This window comes from Mirounga leonina, unplaced genomic scaffold (genome assembly GCF_011800145.1).
Source record: "Mirounga leonina isolate KUSES-001 unplaced genomic scaffold, KU_Mleo_1.0 Mir_197, whole genome shotgun sequence".
Classification (NCBI taxonomy): domain Eukaryota; kingdom Metazoa; phylum Chordata; class Mammalia; order Carnivora; family Phocidae; genus Mirounga; species Mirounga leonina.
In genome coordinates this window covers 15027936-15051263 of record NW_023270494.1, presented here as the reverse complement: position 1 = coordinate 15051263, position 23328 = coordinate 15027936, and the positions used below count along the sequence as shown (strand labels likewise).

At 37.1% G+C, this 23328-nt stretch overlaps 1 protein-coding gene across 1 annotated transcript in view; it reads left to right on the top strand.

Moving 5' to 3' along the window:
* Nucleotides 1–23328, top strand: part of TANC2 (tetratricopeptide repeat, ankyrin repeat and coiled-coil containing 2) — a 362442-nt gene that overhangs the window by 269152 nt on the left and 69962 nt on the right. Inside the window, exons 11-12 of the mRNA XM_035026328.1 lie at nt 492–625; nt 11322–11553. Of these exons, the coding sequence (XP_034882219.1) occupies nt 492–625; nt 11322–11553 (366 nt within the window). The remainder of the gene's footprint in view (nt 1–491; nt 626–11321; nt 11554–23328) is intronic.

Genomic DNA, 23328 nt, shown 5'->3' with positions numbered 1-23328 from the left:
GCTTTCTAGTTTATTACAGAGTTGTACAGCAATCACCATAATCTAATATCAGAACATTTTTGTCTCCCCCCTAAAAGTAATGCCCATTAGTGGTCAATCTCCATTCTCCCCCTAACTCCCTATCTTCACCCCTATATAACCACCAATTTACTTTTTGTGTATATGGATTTCTCTACTCTGGGAACTTCATATAGAGAGAATTGTACAGTAGACGGTAACTGGCTTCTTTGAATGAGTGTAATATTCCATTGTATGGATTTTCTGTATTTTAACTGTTCGTCAGTTGGTGGTCATTTGGATTGTTTTCACTTTTGCACTGTTATGAATCTTGTTCCTTTGAACATTTGTGTACAAGTTTTTCTGTGGACCTAAGTTTTTATTTCTCTTGGAGTAGAATTGCTGGATCATAGAACAAATGGAATTTAACCAATCTTCCTTTTACTCAGGGCTTTATGAATATCTCATACAAACATCTCATCTTTTTAATCCAGATGTGGATGCCAACAGAGAGCTGCCACTCACACAGCCACCTTCAGCCCATTCATCCATCCCCAGTGGAAGCTGCCCAGGAACCCCAGAAATGCGCAGGCGGCAGGAGGAGGCTATGCGGAGACTAGCCTCGCAGGTACAATAGGGTTTCCAGGGTGCGGGCATGCCAGTTCCATTTGGACATAAAGGTAGGGGGACCCTTGGCAAAGTGGACAGAAATGTGTACAGCTATACCATGAGACCATGGTGGAAAGTTTCTCTTTCTTTGCTCCTCCTAGAAAAATATTTTGTCGTTATGGAATGAAAACCTTATTGTTTGAAAGGCCCTCAGAAATAACCAGAGTCCCATAATGAATAGATAAAGAAGTCGAGACTCAAAGAAGTTATATGATTTATCCAAATCACAGTATAAGCACTCAGTAGTTTATTTTCATTCCTAGTTCAAAACTCTTCCTTCTATACTATACTGTCCATAATATTTCTATATGTTTGGGTTTTAAATTTCTATTTTTATCAAAATAACATATGCATGATTTCAAAAATCAAATAATGCTCAAAGACTTATAATAAAAACCAGCAATTCTTTTCCCCTCCTCACGCCAAAGGCAGCCACTTTCAACCCCTCAGGCTGTTCTTCTGATCTTTACCTCCACTGTTTCTAAATAATATTCATATACTGCTGTAATTTTTTTCATCAGTTTTATATGTTATTTCTTGCTGCTGCTTATGGATGATGAGAATTTTAGGTCTTTCACTTTACTTCCTCCCTCCATCATCTCATACTGTTATATCATGATTTTTGTCTGAATCCACATTATAGTATTTTCAGTATTAGTACTGTGCGTATATGTTTCATTGTGGAACCAAGGATAACATTTCCTTCTTGAGCAATTTTGTTTTTCCTGGGGTCACGAAATGCCTCATTTTAAATTTTGCTTATTCTTGACAGGGGGCACCTGGCTGGTTCAGTTGGTAGAGCATGTGACCATGTGACTCTTGATCTCAGGGTTGTGAGTTCAAGCCCCACGTTAGGTGTGTAGCCTACTTAAAAAAATTTAAAAAATAAAGTAAAATTTGCTTATTCTTTTTCAAGTCTGTAGCTATAATCCATAATCCTTAATAGCTTTGTAAAATGCCTCTCAGTACAGTTTTCTACATCAGTTACATTTCCCCTGAGACATCTATCTTAGAGCCTTCCATCAAGCTCAGCCTGGACCTAGGATGCTCTCGAGGCTTACCACCTAGCTGTTATCCTGGAAATTCCCATTACTTCTCTACTGTGTTTGATCCCATGTCATCATCTTCTTTCTTGATTTTATCTTTCATTTTGGTGGAGCACATCCGCCAGTGCACGGGAGGTAAGTTTTTAAAACTTAAGTTTCTAAAAACATCTTTATTCCATTCTCATTCATTACTATTTCTATGACATAATTTAATTCTAGGTTAAGAATTATTTCCCCTCAGAATTTTGAAGGCATTGCTCCATTGTCTTGAGCTTCTAATAATTTTGTTATTAAATGATATTCTTATTCCTAATTCTTTTTTTTATTGAAGATTTTTATTTATCTATTTGTCAGAGAGAGAGAGAGAGAGAGAGCTAGCACAAGCAGGGGCAGCGGCAGGCAGAGGGAAAAGCAGGTTGAGCAAGGAGCCCAATGAGGGACTCAATCCCAGGACGCTGGGATCATGACCTGAGCCAAAGGCAGACACTTAACTGACTGAGCCTCCCAGGCATCCCTTATTCCTAATTCTTTATACCATTTTTGCTCTCCAGAAACTTTTAGGATCTTCTTTTTTGTCACCATTGTCCTTGGGCCTTTTTTCCATTTATTGTTTTAGTACCTACCTGGAGATAGTCTTTGATTCTGGGAAGTGCTTTTGTACTACTTATTGATCATTTTATCACCACCATCTGCTCTGTTTTCTCCTTCTACAACTCTTTTTAATAAAAAATTAGATTTCTTATACTGATATTCTAGTTTTCTTTCCTATATTCTACTTTTGTTTTTCTATTTTGGTTTTTGATTTAACTTTAAGAGATTTTTCACAACATCACCTTCCAGTCCTTTCACAAGGATTGGCTGTCATAGTTTTCCAATAACTCTTTCTTTTGCCCTAGTTGTTCCCTTCTTTTTCATGGCATTCTGTTCTTGTTTTATAGATGGATTATTTTCTCTTATCTCTTCCTTAGTACTTAGGCACTGGAAAACTGATTGGAAGCTTATGTGTATAGAGAGCTGAACTGTACAGCAGTAATATGACCCACCAACCTTTGTTGGAAACACCCAAAAGTCAGTGTTCATAAAGTTTTTTCTTTGTGCTGATCATCTCTAGCAAAAAATCCACCCATCTCTTTCCTAGAGGATATATATCCTGGGTCTGTATCTAGAGCTGGCAAGAGAAGAGCTGGAGTTTCACCATTCAGTATGCAGACTTTTACTCAAGTCCCTTGTTTTCACTCCTGCACTTGACCCTTACCTATTCTGTGTCTGATATCCCTAAGTCTATTTTCCCTGGTTTTGTTTCTCTAATGAATATAATTCTCTTTCCTGTGGGTGTTGGGGAAGGTAGTCACCTGGCTTGGCAGGGTGGGTGTGGCTGTCTGGAGAGCTAACTGCCCTTTATATAAACTTCAAATAATGTCTGTATTTTCAATTCCCTTCCTCACCCCGATCTTCCACAGCACCTGGTGCTTCTAACTCCTGTGCTTTTCTGAGGTTTTACAGATGATTTGGCCTCATCCTATTGTCCTTCCTTCCAGCAGACATTTGTTTCACATTCTTCTGTCTGCTAAGTCATTTATGAATCATACATCTACTTTCTAACCTTCTATATTATAATCTGAGATTATAGACAGCCATATAGGTGGAGTTTGCATGTCTCTTATTCTCCTTATCTTTGAGGATTTTCAACAGAAGAACAGAGTTTTAACGTGTCTGTTTCCAATATTCAGAGAAATCTCTTGTCATGGTTAATTAGTAATGAGGAACAGGGAGTCATCTGTAATATCATAAGGTTCTAATTTCTTCATAGACATCCAGTCCAGCCCAGAGCTCGAAGCAGCATATTTCCCCCAGCTACGTTTTTAACTGTCTCCACTTAGCAGTGGGCTTCTGAAACAGTCTCAGATTTCCCTCATATTCATTGCTAACTCAGTGCAACTTTAAAAGACATCTGCTTTTTTCTAAATATTTTGGATAAACTAGCTCCCACTTCTGAGCCAAAGGCAGACACTTAACTGACTGAGCCTCCCAGGCATCCCTTATTCCTAATTCTTTATACCATTTTTGCTCTCCAGAAACTTTTAGGATCTTCTTTTTTATCACCATTGTCCTTGGGCCTTTTTTCCATTTATTGTTTTGGTACCTACCTGGAGATAGTCTTTGATTCTGGGAAGTGCTTTTGTACTACTTATTGATCATTTTATCACCACCATCTGCTCTGTTTTCTCCTTCTACAACTCTTTTTAATAAAAAATTAGATTTCTTATACTGATACTCTAGTATCTTCTAAAGAAGATCAGAATAAATATCACCTTGGAAATACATTGAATGCTGAAGAGCTTCCATCATCATCATCAATTTACTCATTTAGAATGGAAGTTTGGAATGCATCAAATACAAGACTGAAGTTAAGGCAGTGAACAAAACAGACACAGTCCCCACTGTTCCATAGCCCACATTCTCGCAGTGGGAGAAAGCCAACAAACAAACATGTAATATGTCAGATCGTGATGAGTGCTGAAAAGAGCTCCAGGAATTACATCTCCCCACATTATCACTTCTTAGTCTCTCTCTCTCTCATCAAGAGAAAAAGTCTCAAGAAGTTTGTGTTCAATATTTGGGAAATGTTACATATTGTTTGTAGGAAATTAGTGACTACACTTAAGTGATCTCATTTTGGGGTGCCTGGGTGGCCCAGTTGTTAAGGATCTGCCTTCAGCTCAGGTCATTGTCCCAGGGTCCTGGGATCAAGCCCTGCATTGGGCTCTCTGCTCCGCCGGAAGCCTGCTTCTCCCTCTCCCTCTCCCCCTGCTTGTGTTACCTCTCTTGCCTGTCTCTCTGTCAAATAAATAAGTAAAAAATCTTTTTAAAAAAAAAGTGATCTCATTTTAAATTCCATGATCGTGTCTATCTTAAGCAAAATGTAAATCTTTTTTGTGCCTAGAGATGGGATATCTTTAAATTTATATTGAACATTGTATAAGAAATGGCTCTTTAAATTAAAATTGGTGTTTATGTTCAAGATTTGGAAAATGTTAAATATTGTAAGTAGAAAATTAGTGATTATTTACACTTACTCAAGGAATATATTTTAAATTTCATGATTATTTCTTCCTTAAGCAAAATCTAAATGCACCTGTCTGCACCTAGAGATGGAATAGTTTTAAGTTTATAGTAAATGTTGTACAAGAAATGGCACCTTATTATCCTAGTAATTGTGCCATGTGTCACATTTTAAGTATATAAGCTAGTTCTTGGAAGCATAGAGCAGAAGCCAGCAATCTTACTTCTCACTATATAACAAGCCAGTAAGCAGAAGCCTTTTCAGTAAGATTTTCAAATCAATTAGTATTTTGAGGAGGTAAGCTAATATATGTGAATTAGAAGTGTCCGTGAAGGGGTGCCTGGGTGGCTCAGTCGTTAAGCATCTGCCTTCAGCTCAGGTCATGATCCCAGGGTCCTGGGATTGAGCCCCACATCGGGTTCCCTGCTCAGCAGGAAGCCTGCTTCTCCCTCTCCCACTCCCCCCTGCTTGTGTTCCCTCTCTCGCTGTCTCTCTCTCTGTCAAATAAATAAATAAAAATCTTTAAAAAAAAAAGTGTCCATGAAAAACCTCTTGATTTGATAGACAAAGTTCTTAGTGCCAATTCTTGTATATCAGTAATTATCATTGGTATTTTCAGGACCTATTGTTAGGTGGGGAGGAAAGTGCACAGGAGTATGGGATGCTAACTTTCATGTAAGAAAGAAAGGGATATTAAAAAAATACACATGTATCTGCTTACTTATGCAAAAGAAATGCAGGAAGGATAAACCAGAAGGAAAAGATACTGATTACCTAAAGCTGGTTGGTGGGAATGGAGAATAGAAAGATACGGGTAATGGAAATGGGGTACCCATTAAGATGAAGAGAGAATGACACTCCTTTGCATGTATTTTTTTGTATAGCTATGACTCTTAGAAACATAGTGATGTTTCACATATCCAAAACATAATTAAAACCAACCAGTATGTTGGGGTGGGGAAGCCCAAAGTAGAATCCAAACATTCACAAATAAACCTCACTGTATTTCAAGATTTTATGCATTTATTTAGAGTGAGAGAGAGTGCACACACGTGAGCAGGGGGAGGGGCAGAGGGAGAGAGAGAATCCCAAGCAGACTCCATGCTGAGTGTGGAGCCCAATGCAGGGCTCAGCCTCACAACCCTGAGATCATGACCTGAGCCAAAATCAAGAGTTGGACACTTAACCAGCTGAGCCACCCAGGCACCCCAAACCTAACTGTATTTCAAATGAATAACATGACCACACTGAAGAAGGCAGTTTGGAAGACAGCATCTTGACTGAATACTGTAAGGCTAAAGACAAAAATAACTGTGCCTAAATGCTATATTCTGATTAATAAATGTGTTTCTCGCAGGCGTATGGTTAGCAATTCTGAAAATCCTTCATGTATGTATTAGAATTGATTGGATAAATAAAAATATTGTAAATAGCAACCCCAGGTTTCTCACTGTTGGAGAAAGAAGTTAACAAATGAGGAAAGGGAGGGGCGCCTGGGTGGCTCAGTCGTTAAGCGTCTGCCTTCGGCTCAGGTCCTGATCCCAGGACCCTGGGATTGAGCCCCACATCGGGCTCCCTGCTCCGCAGGAAAGCCTGCTTCTTCCTCTCCTACTCCCCCTGCTTGTGTTCCCTCTCTCGCTATGTCTCTGTCAAATAAATAAATAAAATCTTTAAAAAAAAAAAATGAGGAAAGGGAAATCTAAAGTGAGCCAGGTGGCACTGGATTGAAATCTGAGATATGAGTGTATACTCACAATTTTTAATATGTATATCTGTATCTGTAGATATTTCAATAAATATATATAGAGAGATACAGAAATATAGACGAATCTTTATGTGTTAGTATATGTATGTGCATTTCCTAGCTCTCTTCACTGAGAGGGCCCCAAATCAAAGACACTTCGACAGCAATAAGCATGCCTACTATTCAGATCTTGTTTTATAAACACCATTCTCCAATAAAAGAAACCAGGGCTCTGAAGAAGTTAGATAATGCCAGGTCTGGGGCAGGGTAAATATAAGAGGAGCCTGGGGCATCTTGTGGTACCAGAAAGCAAGAAAGTGCTTTTAAAAAGTTGGGGGGCTTCTTGAAAGAATACAGATACCAACCTCAAGAAAATCCTAATGACCGAAGCTGGAACAAAGTGAGCAACAAAGTATTGGATATAACCAATGGAATAAAATAAGTCCATATTTATTAAATCACTCAAGTAAATAAATGGGGGGAAGGGATAGCTCTTTCTTCCAGTAGAATTCTAATAGTAAATGTAGAAGGAAAGAGGGAGGAAATAGAACATCACTCTCAGGCAAACACTACGTGATAATTGTTGCAGACAAGATCCACTGATGGATACTAAAGTCAGTGGGCAAAAGTTTGAGGAGAAACAGGATTTGCATTGTCTCAGTGTCTCCCCCAAGATATTTATTAACTACCAAGGGAAAGAGAGTAACTTTATAGTAGAGAAATCTGGCAGAAACCTTTACTTTAACCAAAGTGATCAAGGTCAGCGTCGTCAGTAACAAGACATATCAACATCGTGGGCCCCATGATATGATCCACTGAGAAGGACACAACATTGTTTTTGTGGTATTCTTGCCCAGAAATCTCAGTTGGATTATGAGGAAAACATCAGACAAACTCAAATTGACATTCACCAGAATAACTGATCAGTACTGTTCACAAGTGTCAAGGTCATGACAAACAAAGACGGAGGAGCTCCTACAGACTACAGGAGTCTGAGGAGAAATAACAACTAAATGCAATACAGGGACCTGCATAGAATCGTGGAACAGAAAAAGGACATTAGTGGAAAACTGGTGAAATTTGAATAATGCCTTTAGTTAATAATATATTGTGCCAGTGTTATTTCCTAGTTTTGATAATTATGCTATGGTTACGTAAGATACTAATAAAAAGAGAAGCTGGGTGAGGGATATACAGAAACTCTGTGTACTACTTTTGCAACATCTCTGTAAGTCTAAAATTAGTTCAAAATAAAAAGTTAAAAAATAAATAAAAGTCCTACTGCCAAAAAAAAAAAAGATCTACAAGCTGGAAAATTACTGAGGCAGAAACCCAAGTCTGGAAGCTATTCTTAGCTTCCAGCCCCAGGGTAAAGATTAGAGTCAGAGTTGAGGGACAGGGAAAGGCAAGAAAAGGTCGTTATTCATACTAAACCTCCAGGTCCCTGGAAATATTAGAAGCCACACTAAAGTGTTGGAAGCAATGTGCTGAGCAAGAAGTCAGTCAGGTGGGGATGAGGGAATTCAAGGAGTGATGAAAAGGAGACATGGAATAAGAATATGAGAGCAAACCTGAAGGGAGGGTGTTTGCAACATTAGAATTTAAATGGTACAAATGCCAGTCATTATGTAAATCAAGTTTTTATTTCCAAATGAATTCCACATAGAGCTGTCCTCTTCTTTATGTGAGATTAGCTTAATCCTGTCACAGATTATTCATTTGAAGTAGAAAAGAGTCTGGAGAGTGAAGGCCTGGGGTTTTTAACATGAGCCTGACAGATTGGCTGCCACTCAGTCATTTGGCCCTTTGATGAGGATTATACTTCATTTTATGATTTCTTCTATACAGCACTAAATCAAAGTTTTTTATTTTTATTTTATTTTTCTTAAAGATTTTTTTTTTTTAAGTAATCTCTACACCCAAGGTGGGGCTTAAACCCACAACCCCAAGCTCGAGTCGCATGTTCCACAGACTGAGCCAGCCAAGGGCCCCAAATCAAAGTTTCTTATACCCAAAGCTATACTGACCTCCAGTCTTTTCTTTTGTCTATATAGCCTGCAAACCTGCTTTTTTCTTTCTTCCCTCATAGGAGTAATTTAAAATTTACTTTCTATCAGGGTATCTGGGTGGCTCAGTCAGTTAAGTGTCCTACTCTTGATTTTGGCTCAGGTCCTGATCTCAGGGTCATGAGATCAAGCCCCACGTCAGGCTCTGTGCTGAGTGTGGAACCTGTTTAAGATTCTCCCTCTCCCTCTGCCCCTCCCCTCCTCTCCCTCTCTAAAAAATAAATTAATAAAATTTACTCACTGTCTTTCCCAAAGAATTAATATAATTCTGGCCATATCAGACATATTTTGGCTAGAATTATTTTAATAAAAAGTCTAGGGATTTAACGTAAGACAAACTTGAAATGGAGAGAAATTATGCATAGTTGAAAATGAAATTTCAACAAATCCTCATGAGAGACAAGAATTCAAGGAGAAAGGTTCTACTTGCTGATTTTAGGGGTAGACAAGAATTCAAGGATAAAGGTTTTACCTGCTGATTTTGGAGGTAGACTAATTCTGATTCATTTCCAAGAAGTTGGAATGATAGTGACTGAATATAGGTGGCCATGATAATTTTCTCAAGGCTGCCGGGAAAAATCTAATACCACTGAACACTGGTACAATGAGAGACTGAAGAAAAAAAAAAACTACATTAGCAGACTTGTTTCCTATTTGTATATGTAGGAAAAGTTGTAGATGATGTCAATAGACAATTTAGAGGAAGTACCAAATAGGTTTGACAAATGCACCTGTGTTTGTCAGTTACTATGTGTGCATGTTCTATGTACACATGCTACATGACTGCTTTGAAATGTCTAGTAAATAACCTATTTTTAGCCACAGTGCAAATTTCGTGAAAATGTTGAATGGTCTTTCTGCCTGAATTCTGCAAAGCGATCAAGACTTTATATTTTAAACTAAAAGAAAGAAAGGTAGCCACAGAAGGGGTAACTTTAGCAATGTCCTTTGTTAGATAAAACCTCATTCAGCCAAGAGCACAGATGATTTTCCCCCCACACCCCTCCCCTAGCACAGATAATTTTTAATAAAATCAGTAAGAAAAACCTCTTCCTAAATTGCTGAATTTTTATCTTCAAACTTCTATCCCATTACTTTAGGCAAAGGGTAAGTTAGAGCTGATTGCTCAGCTGTGCTTCACTTTGACATGTGGAAGCAGTCAAGGTAAAATGTGATGAAAGTTCATATTGATTCAGAGGTTTGCTGTTTGCTTTTTATGAAGTGGATATTTGTATCCATGTGGATATAACCACTGACATTCACTGTTCATTGGGAGGACAGATCAGTTGCTGCCAGGTTTTCTCTTTGGTTCCTTACATTGTGCTCAAGATAGGTAATAAAGCAATGGCCAATCTATCTAAAGAAGAGTGGAGATTTTTTAGATATAATTTCTCATTTCCAATTCCATATTGTGCTCACATATCATTGCTTCACTCATAAGCAATTCCTATCCTCAGCTTTCTATGGATAGTAACATTTCCAGTATTAAATTTCTCTGTGTGCTTAATGAGAAGGATTTCAGGTTTTTAAAAAAAAAAATGTTTAAAAAAAAAAAGTGACATTTCTAGTATTTGTTAAAGAGCAAGAATGACCATACCTATAGATTAGGAGTCTTTTCAAAATAGAACACTTTAGTGGATGACTGTTTTCTGAGAGATGATAGAAGAGCTGGAGTCCCAGTAGTATATCTATGAATACTCCTAGGGTAATTTTCACCTGCCTAAAGGCACAAAGCGATGATGATAATGATGGAGAGGAAGAGGAGGAGAAGGGGAAGGCAATGATGATGATGGTGATGGCAGCATCACCTGACATCACTGTGCACCTTCTTTGTGCTGAGCACCATGCCAAGTACTTTCCGTACATTCAAGCTGAATCTCCCCTGCCAGTTTCATGTTATCTCCTCAGTCACTTCACTTTCATGAGTACTGAGCCAGCAGAGTGCTGTAGATTAAAATCACCCTCTGCACTTACCCTTGAGGCAAAGAGAACAACCAGAAGGTATGGAATGAGCTCTGTGCAAATTCAAACAAACAAACAAAAAACCCAGAGGTTAAAACCAGGTTCCAGCCAGACAGCCCAGATGGATGGATGGTATTAAGACTCACACATTTTCCAAGTTCTTTGAATTTAAGACCTGCAGCTAACAAAAATCTCAGTCGTTTCCTTTTTCCTGTCATCTAATTCTGGTTGTGTCTGGGTGCTAGAAAATACTAATGATAATTCTTAAATCTGAATTATTTTTTATAAAGCTATTTACAACAACATTAATTTTTAAAAGTAAGGAGTTAGTAAGTATATGTGTTTATTGAGATTAACAAGGTTTTTCTGGGATCATTTTATTCCTAATGCTTTTATTACAAGATTGGACTTTTTCCTGTACTGTTCCATGCTGAATAAATATTAGAGAGATAAATGTAAATCTTTATTCTCAGGCTTGTTTCCTTTTTCTTATAATCTAAAACCCAAATTCTGCAAAGGAATCTTATAATCCAAAACTCAATTTGCATTTATAAATTTTAATTGTGAATTATGATATGTGTATACGATAGAAATAGTGTATCAAATTTCTGATCTTAGATCAGGCAGTTTCTGAGATAGCAGCTTTTGTTTTTACTTGAAGAAGTTGAGGAATGGGGAGACGGAAGACAATGTTAGAGAATGATCATACAGTAACCATGGCTATTGTTCTTGCTCCTGGTAAACCTGTTCGCATTCTCATCTTTCTGTTGTAGGTGGTTGCCTATCACTATTGCCAAGCAGATAATGCCTACACCTGCCTGGTCCCAGAATTTGTCCACAATGTTGCTGCCCTGCTCTGCCGCTCACCTCAGCTGACGGCCTATCGGGAGCAGCTTCTTCGGGAGCCTCACTTACAGAGCATGCTGAGCCTTCGGTCCTGTGTTCAAGACCCCATGGCCTCCTTCCGGAGGGGAGTCCTGGAGCCCCTGGAGAATCTCCACAAAGGTACAGATGGGGTGCACAGAAGGCGAAAGGTGGAAGCTTTGGAGCCCAGGTTCACCTAGAGTGTGCCATAGAAATGATGATTTTTATCACATTGCCAGAGCCAAATGTGCCATAGCTGATGTCCCGTAGGATACAGTTAACAGAGAAAAGATTTTACTTTGAAAAAAATGAAAATTCCTACAGGAACTGCTACTTCTTTCCTTCTTTCTCTCTAAAAATTCTCGTTCTCGCTTCCAAATAGAATACATTTTTCTTGTACTAAAAGTAGTAGAGCTTCTAGTCCTTTCTGTAGAATTCAAAAAATCAGTAAAACCATGGCTCCAACTGCATGTTGTGGAGTTTGTATGGTTAGAAACCTCATCACTGTGTTTGGGGTTTTTTGTTTTTGTTTTTGTTTTGTTTTGTTTTTTACTCCACAGTCAGGTAAAATAAAATGGTATCCATGGCTGCCCAACTCTGTGTATGTCTTAAACCTCAGCTTTCCACTAAAAACTATTTAAAAGGTATTTAAGATATTTTTAAGAAATGGGAAAAACTAGGTGTTATACACAATGAATCATGGAACACTACATCAAAAACTAATGATGTATGGTGATTAACATAACAATAAAAATATTCAAAAATAAAAATAAATAAAATGGAACCCATCTCCCTCTCGTGCTTATGCCCTTCCTCCCTCTTTCCTCTGCAATTCTGGTGTCAGCTGTGGCCTATGCGCCAGCATCTCCTCCTTCGCCCATGTCTGCCCCATCCTCTTAACAGTGTTTAGTCCGTGCTGGAAGCCAGAGAAGAGGACTTGAGTGAGCAAGAGGTTCCTGAGCAATTGTGTTTATTCCTGAGAGACTTTTATATCTTTCTTGAAGGTTTTGGAGGTACTCAGTAAGAAAAAGTGACCATAATTTCCTTTCTCTTGGCCACCGTCTTCAGTTACTTCAACCTCCATACTAGTTACTTGGATATCAGAGTTTCTCTTCTCAATTCTGATGACCTCTGTGTACCTCTACTACCTATTAGCTTCTCCGTACCCTGGACTTTTTTAAATCTTGGAATTTCTCCACAGATATTTTAAAGCGTATTTTCTGTACGATCAGTCTACATCCTGCTAATTCTGCCTTCGTGATGTTTTCTCACATCCATCAGTCTCAAATTCCTTCCTGCCATTGTTACCCCAAAGGCCCTTCAGTTGCTCATGGCATCATGTCTATATTACTACCCTTCCTGGTCTTCTCTGGGTTTTTGGTTTAATGCTTCTTTCATATCATAGCACACTTAGAAAATTATAAAAACTTGTATAGCCTACTGAGCTAAAAAATCGCAACTCCTTAGAGCTAGATATAACTGGCCTTGAGGCTACAGCTGTGCCAAGCCCCCAGCGCCCTGAGGGCTAAAGAGATTCATGTTTAAGCACACCTCTGACCCATTCTTGACATACCTAGTAGGGAAACTCTGCCCCAATCCGTGCAGTCTTGTAGACTTTATGTACTCCTTTCAAATAAAGCTTCATCAAGTATCACTTTCATCACCTAATTTCCCTGTTCAGAAACTTGACTTCCTATTGCTACTGAATTAACTTCCAGCTTCTTAGTCTAGCATATAAGGTACTTGATGGCATGGGTCCAAACCCACTTTCCAGCCTCACTATATACTTTTACCTGTATGAACCCCGTGTTTACATGTAAAATACTCACTGGCTCTTAAACACTCACTTACGTGTTCCTGCCTCCATACATTTGCTCATTGTTCCATTTCTTGTTATGCCTTCTGCTTACATCTCTATTAGAATCTTCTGCCCATCTTTCAATAACCAGCTTAAATGCCACCTCATTCATAAAAGGCCTGCTGATCCCCCTGCCACCCTCTAGTAAGATACAGTATTCTTCCAAATTGATATTAGGTGGGTTTTTTTTTTGCAGTTTTTAATTTAGGGTACTGAACACATTATTATGTGCATGATAAGAATTTAAAATTTTATTACTAACATTTATTGAACTATATGTCAGATACTACAGATACTATGTGCTTTATAAGAATTAGTTATTTCTGTACCTATCCTATCCTTTTGACTATATTGTATGCTACTGAAGTTAGGAACCTTTTCTCCTTCATCTTTTATCCTTCGTATTGGTTACCCCACCTTGAACACATTTCAGGAAATGAAGTTTGAACAAATAAGTGAACATTGAAATTGCTCACATACTGAGTGCCTTGAAAGAAGGACAGTGATATGAGGATTTACATCTTACGACTTATTCAAGGAGAATATCCAAATGCTTGCAGATCCAGCTCTAGATTTTCAGCCATGACTCACGTGTTTCAGTTTTGCTTCTAGATACGTCTGCTGCTCATGTAGGTCCCCATAAGCAGCTTTAGATATCCTTATTGGTAAATATTATTCTAAGTGAATTTAATTATTCCACCTGATCCCCATGTTCTTTTGTTTTTTTTATTTTTTATTTTTTCTAAAGATTTTATTTATTTATTTGACAGAGAGAGAGACAGCGAGTGCAGGAACACAAACAGGGGGAGTGGGAGAGGGAGAAGCAGGCTTCCTGCTGAGCAGGGAGCCTGACTTGGGGCTCGATCCCAGGACCCTGGGATCATGACCTGAGCCGAAGGCAGATGCTTAACGACTGAGCCACCCAGGCGCCCCCCATGTTCTTACTTTTAAAACAAAATCCCCATCATGAGCAATAGCTGAAAACACAATTTATAAAATAAATGAAATACTAAAAAATTATTTTATCAACCAATAAGAAGGCAGGAAAGAAAAACAATATTTTTTTTTTAAATGGAACAAGTGGGGATAAAAGGCACAGCTTAGAGACTATAGTAAGTGATATCATAAAAGTGTTATATGGTGACAGATGGTAGCTACACTGGTGGTAAGCATACATAATGTATAGAGAAGTTGGACTATGTCATAAACCTGAAACTAATGTAACATTGTGTGTCAACTATACTCCAATTTTAAAAAAATTTTAATTAAAATTTAAAAAAAAAGCAATATAAGAAAATAAAATGGATGTTGTGTTAGGCTGCTAAAAAAAGAAGCAGTAAGTTAAGCAGAGAAAGAAAAATACTGTATGATCTCACTTGTATGTGGAATCTAAAAAAAACTAAAAACAAAACAAAAACCAATCTCATAGATACAGAGAACACGTTGATGGTTGCAAGAGGTGGGAGGTGGGGTATGGGAGAAATGGAAGAAAGGGGTCAAAAGATAAAAACTTCCAGTTATAAAATTTGTAAGTCATGGAAATATACAGCATGGTGACTATAGTTAATAATACTGTATTGCATATTTGAAACTTGCTAAGAGAGTAGGTCTTAAAAGTTCTCATCACAAGAAAAGAAAGTTTATAATTTTGTAAGGTGATAGATGTTAACTAGACATGTGGTTTTCATTTCACAGTGTACTATACAAATATCGAATCATTGTGCTGTAGAACTGAACCAAAAACACAAATCAAATTAAATTTTTTTGAAAAGCAAAATGCTATACCTAAAGTCAGTCATATCAATAATTACATTATTTTAAATGGACTGAGCATTTCTTTTTAAAAAAGGCAGAAACTACCAGATCAAATAAAAAGTGAGACCCAACAGTATGCTATCTACAAAAGGGTTATGTGAATACAAAGACACAGATTGAAAGTGAAAGGATAGAAAAATATATACCATGGGAAAAAAAGAAAGAAAGAAAAATATATACCATGTAACCATGTGGCATAAGAAAGCTGGAGTGGGTATATTAATGTGAGGTAGAGCAGACTTCAAGACCAGAAATGTTACCAGAGGGCCATTTGATAAACATAAAAGGAGACCAATTTCTGGGAAGATAAAATAATCCTAAGTGTGTATATACCTAGTAACAGAGGCTCAAATTACATGAATCATTGTCAAATCACTATGTTGTACACCTGAAACAAATACAACATTGTATATCAACCGTACTTCACTACTACATATTTTTTAAAAGAATGAAAAATTTCAAAATAAAGTTTTTTAAGTGAAAAAAATACATGAGTCAAAAACTTATAGAACTAAAGAGATAAATAGGCAAATAATCATAGCTGGAGATTTTAACACCTCTCAATAAGTATTAGAACAAGCAGATAAAAACCAAGTGTGTAGATTTCAATGACACTGTCAGCCAACTTGATCCACTCACAATTTATAGACTGCTACCCAATAACTGCAGAATATATATTCTTCTCAAGTACACAAGGACCATACTCTGGGCCATAAAACCAAGTCTGAAGGTTTCAAAATATTAAAATCTTATAGAAAATGTTATCTGGGATAATGGAACTAAATGAGAAATCGATACAAATAAAATCCCCAAATATTTAGAAATTTAACAACATACTTCTAAATAACCAATGAGACAAGAAATCACAGAGAAAGATAAAGTATCTCAAAATGAATAGTGTAAAATCAATGTCTAAGTTTCTGACGTAATAAACTAGAAAAAAAATGAGGAAAATAAACCCAGAGTAAGCAGAAAGAAGAGTAAAATCAAGAACAGACATCAATAAATAGAAAAAAAATTAATATTTAAAATGAATAAACCCCTAGCAAGACTGATCAAGAAAATGAGAAAAAAACTCAAATTAACATCAGATATAAAAGGGAGATGGCACTATAGTTCCTATACACGTTAAAAGAAAAATAAGGGAGGGGCGCCTGGGTGGCTCAGTTGGTTAGGCAGCTGCCTTCGGCTTGGGTCATGATCTTGGGGTCCTGGGATCGAGCCCTGCGTCTGGCTCCCTGCTCAGCGGAGAGCCTGCTTCTCCCTCTCCCTCTGCCTGCCACTCTGCCTACTTGTGCTCTCTCTATCTCTCTGTCAAATAAATAAATAAAATCTTTAAAAAAAAAAAAGAAAAAATAAGGGATTATTACAAGCATCTTTATAACATAAATTCAACAACATAAACTGGACAAATTCTCCAAAAATTACAGCTTACCAAAAGTGACTCAAGGAGAAATAGAAAATCTGAATAGCCCTTACCTATTTAATTTAATTTGTAATTTAAAAGGGAAAAAAAAATCTTCAACCAAAAAACTCTAGGCTGAGATGGTTTCACTGATGAATTGTTTTCAACATTTAAAGAAGAAATATTTCTGCAAAAACAATAAAATTAAAAAGATGAAGAAATAATATCAATCATACACATATGTCTTCAGAAAACTAGAGGAGAAGGGAACATTTCTCAACTTGTTTTATTAGACAAGTGTTACACTGAAAACAAAATATGGTAAGGATCTCGTAAGAAAAGAAAATTACAGATCAGTATTCCTCATGACCATAATAGCAAAATCCTGAAAAAACTAAGAGCAAATCAATTAGTCCTACTCGATCAGGAATGCAGTGTTAGTTTATTTATTTTATTTTATTTTATTTTATTTTTATTATGTTATGTTATATTAGTCACCATAAAATACATCATTAGTTTTTGATGTAGTGATCCATGATTCATTGTTTTCGTATAACAGCCAGTGCTCCATGCAGTGCGTTACCGTTACCTCCTTAATACCCATCACCGGGCTAGCCCATTCCCCCAACCCCCTCCCCTCTAAATCCCTCAGTTTCTCAGAGTCCATAGTCTCTCATGGTTCGTCTCCCCCTCTAATTTCCCCCCCTTCATTTTTCCCTTCCTTCTCCTAATGTCCTCCGTGCTATTCCTTATGTTCCGCAAATAAGTGAAACCATATGATAATTGACTTTCTCTGCTTGACTTATTTCACTTAGCATAATCTCCTCCAGTCCCAAAAGTTGGGTATTCATCCTTTTTGATGGCTGGCTAATATTCCATTGTATATTCGGACCACATCTTCTTTATCCATTCATCTGTTGAAGGGCATTTGAAAGTTTATCAGGGTAATTTATCATATTAACAGAATAAATGAGAAAATCTGTATGTCTTTATATAAATATATATTTATGTAAAATTTTGCATACATAATCTTCTCAATAAATGCAGTAAAGCATTTGACCAAATATTGCAATTAACAATAAAAACTTTCTGGGGCGCCTGGGTGGCTCAGTCGTTAAGCATCTGCCTTCGGCTCAGGTCATGATCCCAGGGTCCTGGGATCGAGCCCCACATCGGGCTCCCTGCTCTGCGGGGAGCCTGCTTCTCCCTCTCCCACTCCCCCTGCTTGTGTTCCCTCTCTCGCTGTGTCTCTCTGTCAAATAAATAAATAAAATCTTTAAAAAAAAAAAAACAATAAAAACTTTCTGCAAACTAGGAATAGAAGAAAACTTAGTCTAATAAAGGAAAACTCCAAAAAACACACAGCTAACAATGAAATGTTAAATATTTTCCCCCTAATATCAGGAATAAGACAAGAATGTTCCCTCACTCACACCACTTATATTAAATATTCAACATTCCACTGGTAGTCCAAGCTACCACAAGAAGAAAGCAAACAAGCAAATAGTAAAGATTGAAAAGGAAGAAATAAAACTGTCTTTATTTGTAGATTATGTACCTGAAACACTCTCAGGAATCTACAAAAGAAAAAACCCTACTAGAACTATAAATATAGAACTCCAGGCTATAAGGCCAAAATGCATAGATCTATTGTATTTTTATACTGGCAGAAAACAATTAAAAACTGAAACTTAAAAAGTAGTGTGGCAGGTTTTTTTTTTTTAAGTTTTTTTGTTTATTTAAGTAATCTCTATACCCAACGTGGGCTTTGAACTCACAACCCTGAGATCAAGAGTCACACACTCCTCCAGCTGAGCCAGCCAGGTGCCCCAGTAGTGTGGCAGTTTTAAAAGATGGCTGTAAAGTCTTTGACATTCCTCCTACCCAGAGTTGGGGGTCTCTGTCTCCTCCTCTTGAATCTTAGTAGGCTTGTGACTGCTTCAACCAGTAGACTACTATACAGTGATGGTATGTGACATCTTGAGGCTAGGTCATAAATGTCCATGCAGTTTCCATCTTGTTCACTGAAACACTTGCTTTTGGAGGATTGCATTGTCACATAAAAAGTAAAGAAGTACAAACCAACGTAAGTGTTCCAGTTGACTGCCTTGACATTGGAGTTTTTGTTCCAGATGATTTCAGCACAGCCATTTAACCCCTACCTGTCTGATCCAGCAGTAGATAACTGGAACAAACAATATTTTATGTAGCATCAAAATACTTAAGAAAAAAATTTGACGAAAGATGTATAAGACCTCCACAGTGAAAGCTACAAAACATTGCAGAGTGAAATTTAAAAACTTAGTAAATGGAAAAAATACACCATGTTTGTAGATTAGAATTTTTCCCCAAACTCGTCTGTAGATTCAACATAATCCTAATGGACAGAAGATTAAGACACTTCACAAAAGAAGACACACAAGTGTGCCTACAAGCACATGAAAAAGTGTTTAACATTATTAGTCATCAGGAAAATGCAAATTAAAATCAAAATGAGACACCAATTTACTCCCACTAGAATAGTTAAAATTTTTTAGGTCGAACATCAAATGTCAGTGACAGTGATAAGCAACTGGAGCTCTCACACATTGCTGTGGGAGTATAAAGTGGTACAACTACTTTGGAAACTATTTGGCAGTTCCTTATAAAGTTAAAATATAAATCTCCTTTATGACCAAGAAATTCTATGCCTATGTATTTACCCAAAAGAAATGAAAACATATGTCTACAAAAAGACTTGTACAAGAATGTTCATAGCAGCTTTATCCATAGTAGTTAAAAACTGGATAGAACCCAAATGTCCATCAACAGAAGAATGGATAAACAAATTGTAGTATATTCACTCAATGGAATACTTCATAATATTAAAAAGAAATAAACTAATAATATGCTCAACAAAGTAGATGAATCTCAAAATGATGTTAAGCAAAAGAAGCAAATGTAAATAGTCTATGGTGATAGAAGAGTGATTGCCTATTGACGATTGGGAGGGAATCTAAGAGAACTTTCTGGAATGATGGAAATGTTTTATATTTTGATTGGGATGTTAGTTACATGAGTATATATACATATTTGTCAAAACTGATCAAAGTGTACAGTTAAGATCTTCACAATTAACTAAATAAATTTTATTGCAATAATTTTTAAGATAAGAGAATTTTTAAAAGTAGCTGAAGCTTTCTTTCCAGGAAAGTTCAGTGGAAAACATTTTCAGTTTAGATACAGAAGCTAGATTGCAAATTGTACATTTTTCTTTTAAAAAATGAAAGTCATAGGGTGCCTAGGTGGCTTAGTCGTTAAGTGTCTGCCTTCAGCTCAGGTCGTGATCCCAGGGTCCTGGGATTGAGCCTGCATTGGGTTCCTTGCTCAGTGGGGAGTCTGCTTCTCCCTCTCCCCCTGCTCGTGCTCTTTCTCTCTTTCTCTCTCTCTCTCTCACTTGCTAACTCTCAAATAAATAAAATCTTTTTTTAAAAAATGAAAGTCTATATTTTCAAAATACTTAAAGGTTCTACAAGTGTGATGGCTAAAACATATACAGGGATGCCTGGTGGCTCAGTTGTTTCAGCATCCGACTCCTGATTTCGGCTCAGGTCATGATATCAGGATCATAAAATCGAGCCCTGCATCGGGCTCTGCACACTGGGCGTGGAGCCATCTTAAGATTCTCTCTCCCTCTGCCCTACTCTGTGTGTGCATGTGCATGCTCTCGCTCGAAAAAAATTTTTTTTTAAATAATAAAACACATACATACAAAACAAATGAAAAAGTTTTGACGTTTCCTGGTGAGCTTTTGCTTCAGCCATCGATATGCAATGAAAGGAGATACTAATTTGTTACCACAAATAAAAGGAAGATAATTCACATGTACAGCTTTTCTGAACAAAATGTTGTCTGATATGAGCCTTGCTTTCACTTTTGATAATTCTTTTTTTTTTTTTTTTCACTTTTGATAGTTCTTATACAGTATACTAGTAAAATCCCATGCAGTAGGATTTAGTTCTGACTATGGTACTAGCTACCATCTCTTCTCTTGCAGTCTCTGTAATTCTTATTTCTCTCAGGGGCAGAGTGTCAGAATGGGGCTGCTAATAAGCAAGTCAGTTCCAGCATTTAAGTGTACATATAAGCGAGGGCAGTAGGGAATCCCTGGTGAATACAGTTTTACAAGGGAATAAAAACAAAGGTTAGAGGGCTTAGAAACTTTTCCAGGGACTTGTCAGCTAGAACAATGGCTCCTAAGCACCAGTCCATCTGAAGTTTTCCTTAGTCCCATTACAAAATAAGAAAAGAGAAACAGCCTAGAATTTGTTGTCTTTCCTGTTTTTTTTTAATATTAAAATATTTTTATTCTATGAACTAATGGTGACAGTAGATGGTAGTGGCACTTTAAATGTTCTTACATGGCAGGGCGCATGGCAGCAGAGCATGTGACTCATGATCCTTGGGGTTGTGAGTTCAAGCCCCACGTTGGGTATAAAGCCTCCTTTAAAAAAAATAATAAATAAGAAGTAGCAATCCTTTGTTGGTCCCCAGTTTTTTTTTAATTTTCATTTGTCTGTAAAATCTTTTAAAGCTACTGATGATAGAGTATGTATTTAACCTGCAGAAATTTGGAAATGAACATGCAGAAGCATTCTTGTAAGGCTAGTTGCATTTGAGAGGTGAAATCTAAAGATCATTAAGGCCTCATCTCTTAAATTTATAACAGATATCTTACCATTTAGCAAAGGAAAAGGAAATTTTTTAGGAATACTTCTCGTTGTTTTACAATATTAGTACCATTTGGAAATCCTTTACATTTATTTTTCTGAATCCTAAAAAAGGTAATCTTAGATAAACATGATGTCCTTATTTCTTAACAGATGAAATATTTTTTATTATTATGTTATGTTAATCACCATACATCACATCATTAGTTTTTTATGTAGTGTTCCATGATTCATTGTTTGCATATAATACCCATTGCTCCATGCAGAACGTGCCCTCTTTAATACCCATCACCAGGCTAACCCATCCCCCCACCCCCCTCCCCTCTAGAACCCTCAGTTTGTTTTTCAGAGTCCATTGTCTTTCATGGTTCATCTCCCCCTCCGATTTACCCCCCTTCATTCTTCCCCCCCTGCTATCTTCTTCTTCTTTTTTTAACATATAATATATTATTTGTTTCAGAGGTATAGATCTGTGATTCAACAGTCTTGCACAATTCACAGCGCTCACCATACCACATACCCTCCTCAATGTCTATCCCCAGCCACCCCATCCCTCCCACCCCCCACCACTCCAGCAATCCTCAGTTTGTTTCCTGAGATAAAGAATTCCTCATATCAGTGAGGTCATATGATACATGTCTTTCTCTGATTGACTTGTTTCGCTCAGCATAACACCCTCCAGTTCTATCCACGTTGTTGCAAATGGCAAGATTTCGGGGTTTTTGATGGCTACATAATATTCCATTGTATATATATATATACCACATCTTCTTTATCCATTCATCTGTCGATGGACATCTTGGCTCTTTCCACAGTTTGGCTATTGTGGACATTGCTGCTGTAAACATCGGAGTGCACGTACCCGTTCGGATCCCTACATTTGTCTCTTTGGGGTAAATACCCAGTAGTGCAGTTGCTGGATTGTATGGTAGCTCTATTTTCAACTTTTTGAGGAACCTCCATACTGTTTTCCAGAGTGGCTACACCAGTTTGCATTCCCACCAGCAGTGTAGGAGGGTTCCCCTTTCTCCGCATCCCCGCCAACAACAGATGAAATATTTTTGATACTTCCTTCATATCACCTATATTAATAGGTGACTTCTAAGTAACTTCTTCAAGGAAGCAAATCTCCAAAAAAAGGAAAAAATAGCCAAGATTGAGAACAATATAATTATCTTAAGTGGGACATATTTCCTTTTTTTAAAAAAAGAAATGATATATTGTCTGCTTTACTCTTGGCAAGAATAATATAATCTACTAGGAATTTATGTAAATGAAAATTTGATTTTATCAGCAATGGAATTATTTCATTCATTAAAATGTCTAGATAACAATTTAGAGCATGTTCTTGATCTTTATGCTTAAGAATGTGTTTGAAATGTTTTTCCCAAAGAAAATCCCAGCAGATGCATTATCACCAGACTTTTTCTCCACTGGAAGATCCTGGCTTTCTGATGAAGGAGTCTGGGTGAAGTTAAGGGAGGTATAATTGAAGTTGGGCAGGCAGTGGTGTGTTGATAAAATTTTAACAGCCAGCTGGAGAAGGAGAGCTTGTAGTATTTGCTCATTTCCACTGTGTAAATAAATATTCTCGCCTCGGCTAATTTCAGGCTACCAGGCTGCTTAACAACCAGCTTTTAAAAATACTGCAGTGGGTTCTCCTGGACCAGTACAGGATGGCTTCAGCACACCACTTGGTGGGGCAAGGTGATGGTGCCCCCACTTTTGTGGGTCAGTCCATTAGTTCCAAACAACTTTTTTCTCTTCCCTAATTCTTTGGACTTCCCTATTCTTAGGAATAATATTTTTTTCTTAGTACTATGTCATCAAAGATGTCATTTCATTAGTAATCATTGTCAATAGAGCTGGAATCCATAGTTCATTTCAGGAAGTCACCAGTTGAAAGTAATAGTTAAAACTCTTAATAATTTGAGAACTGACTTATAGTCCTTACAATATTGAAATTAAGTTGCTATAAATATAAAGCTTGTACTTTGGGGGGAAAATAGTAAGTTTTATTAATCATGAAAAAAATCTGCATATTTTCAAATAGAAAACCAAAATATGTATTTTTGATGGGTCTTGACTCTTTTTTTTTTTTTTAAGATTTTATTTATTTATTTGAGAGA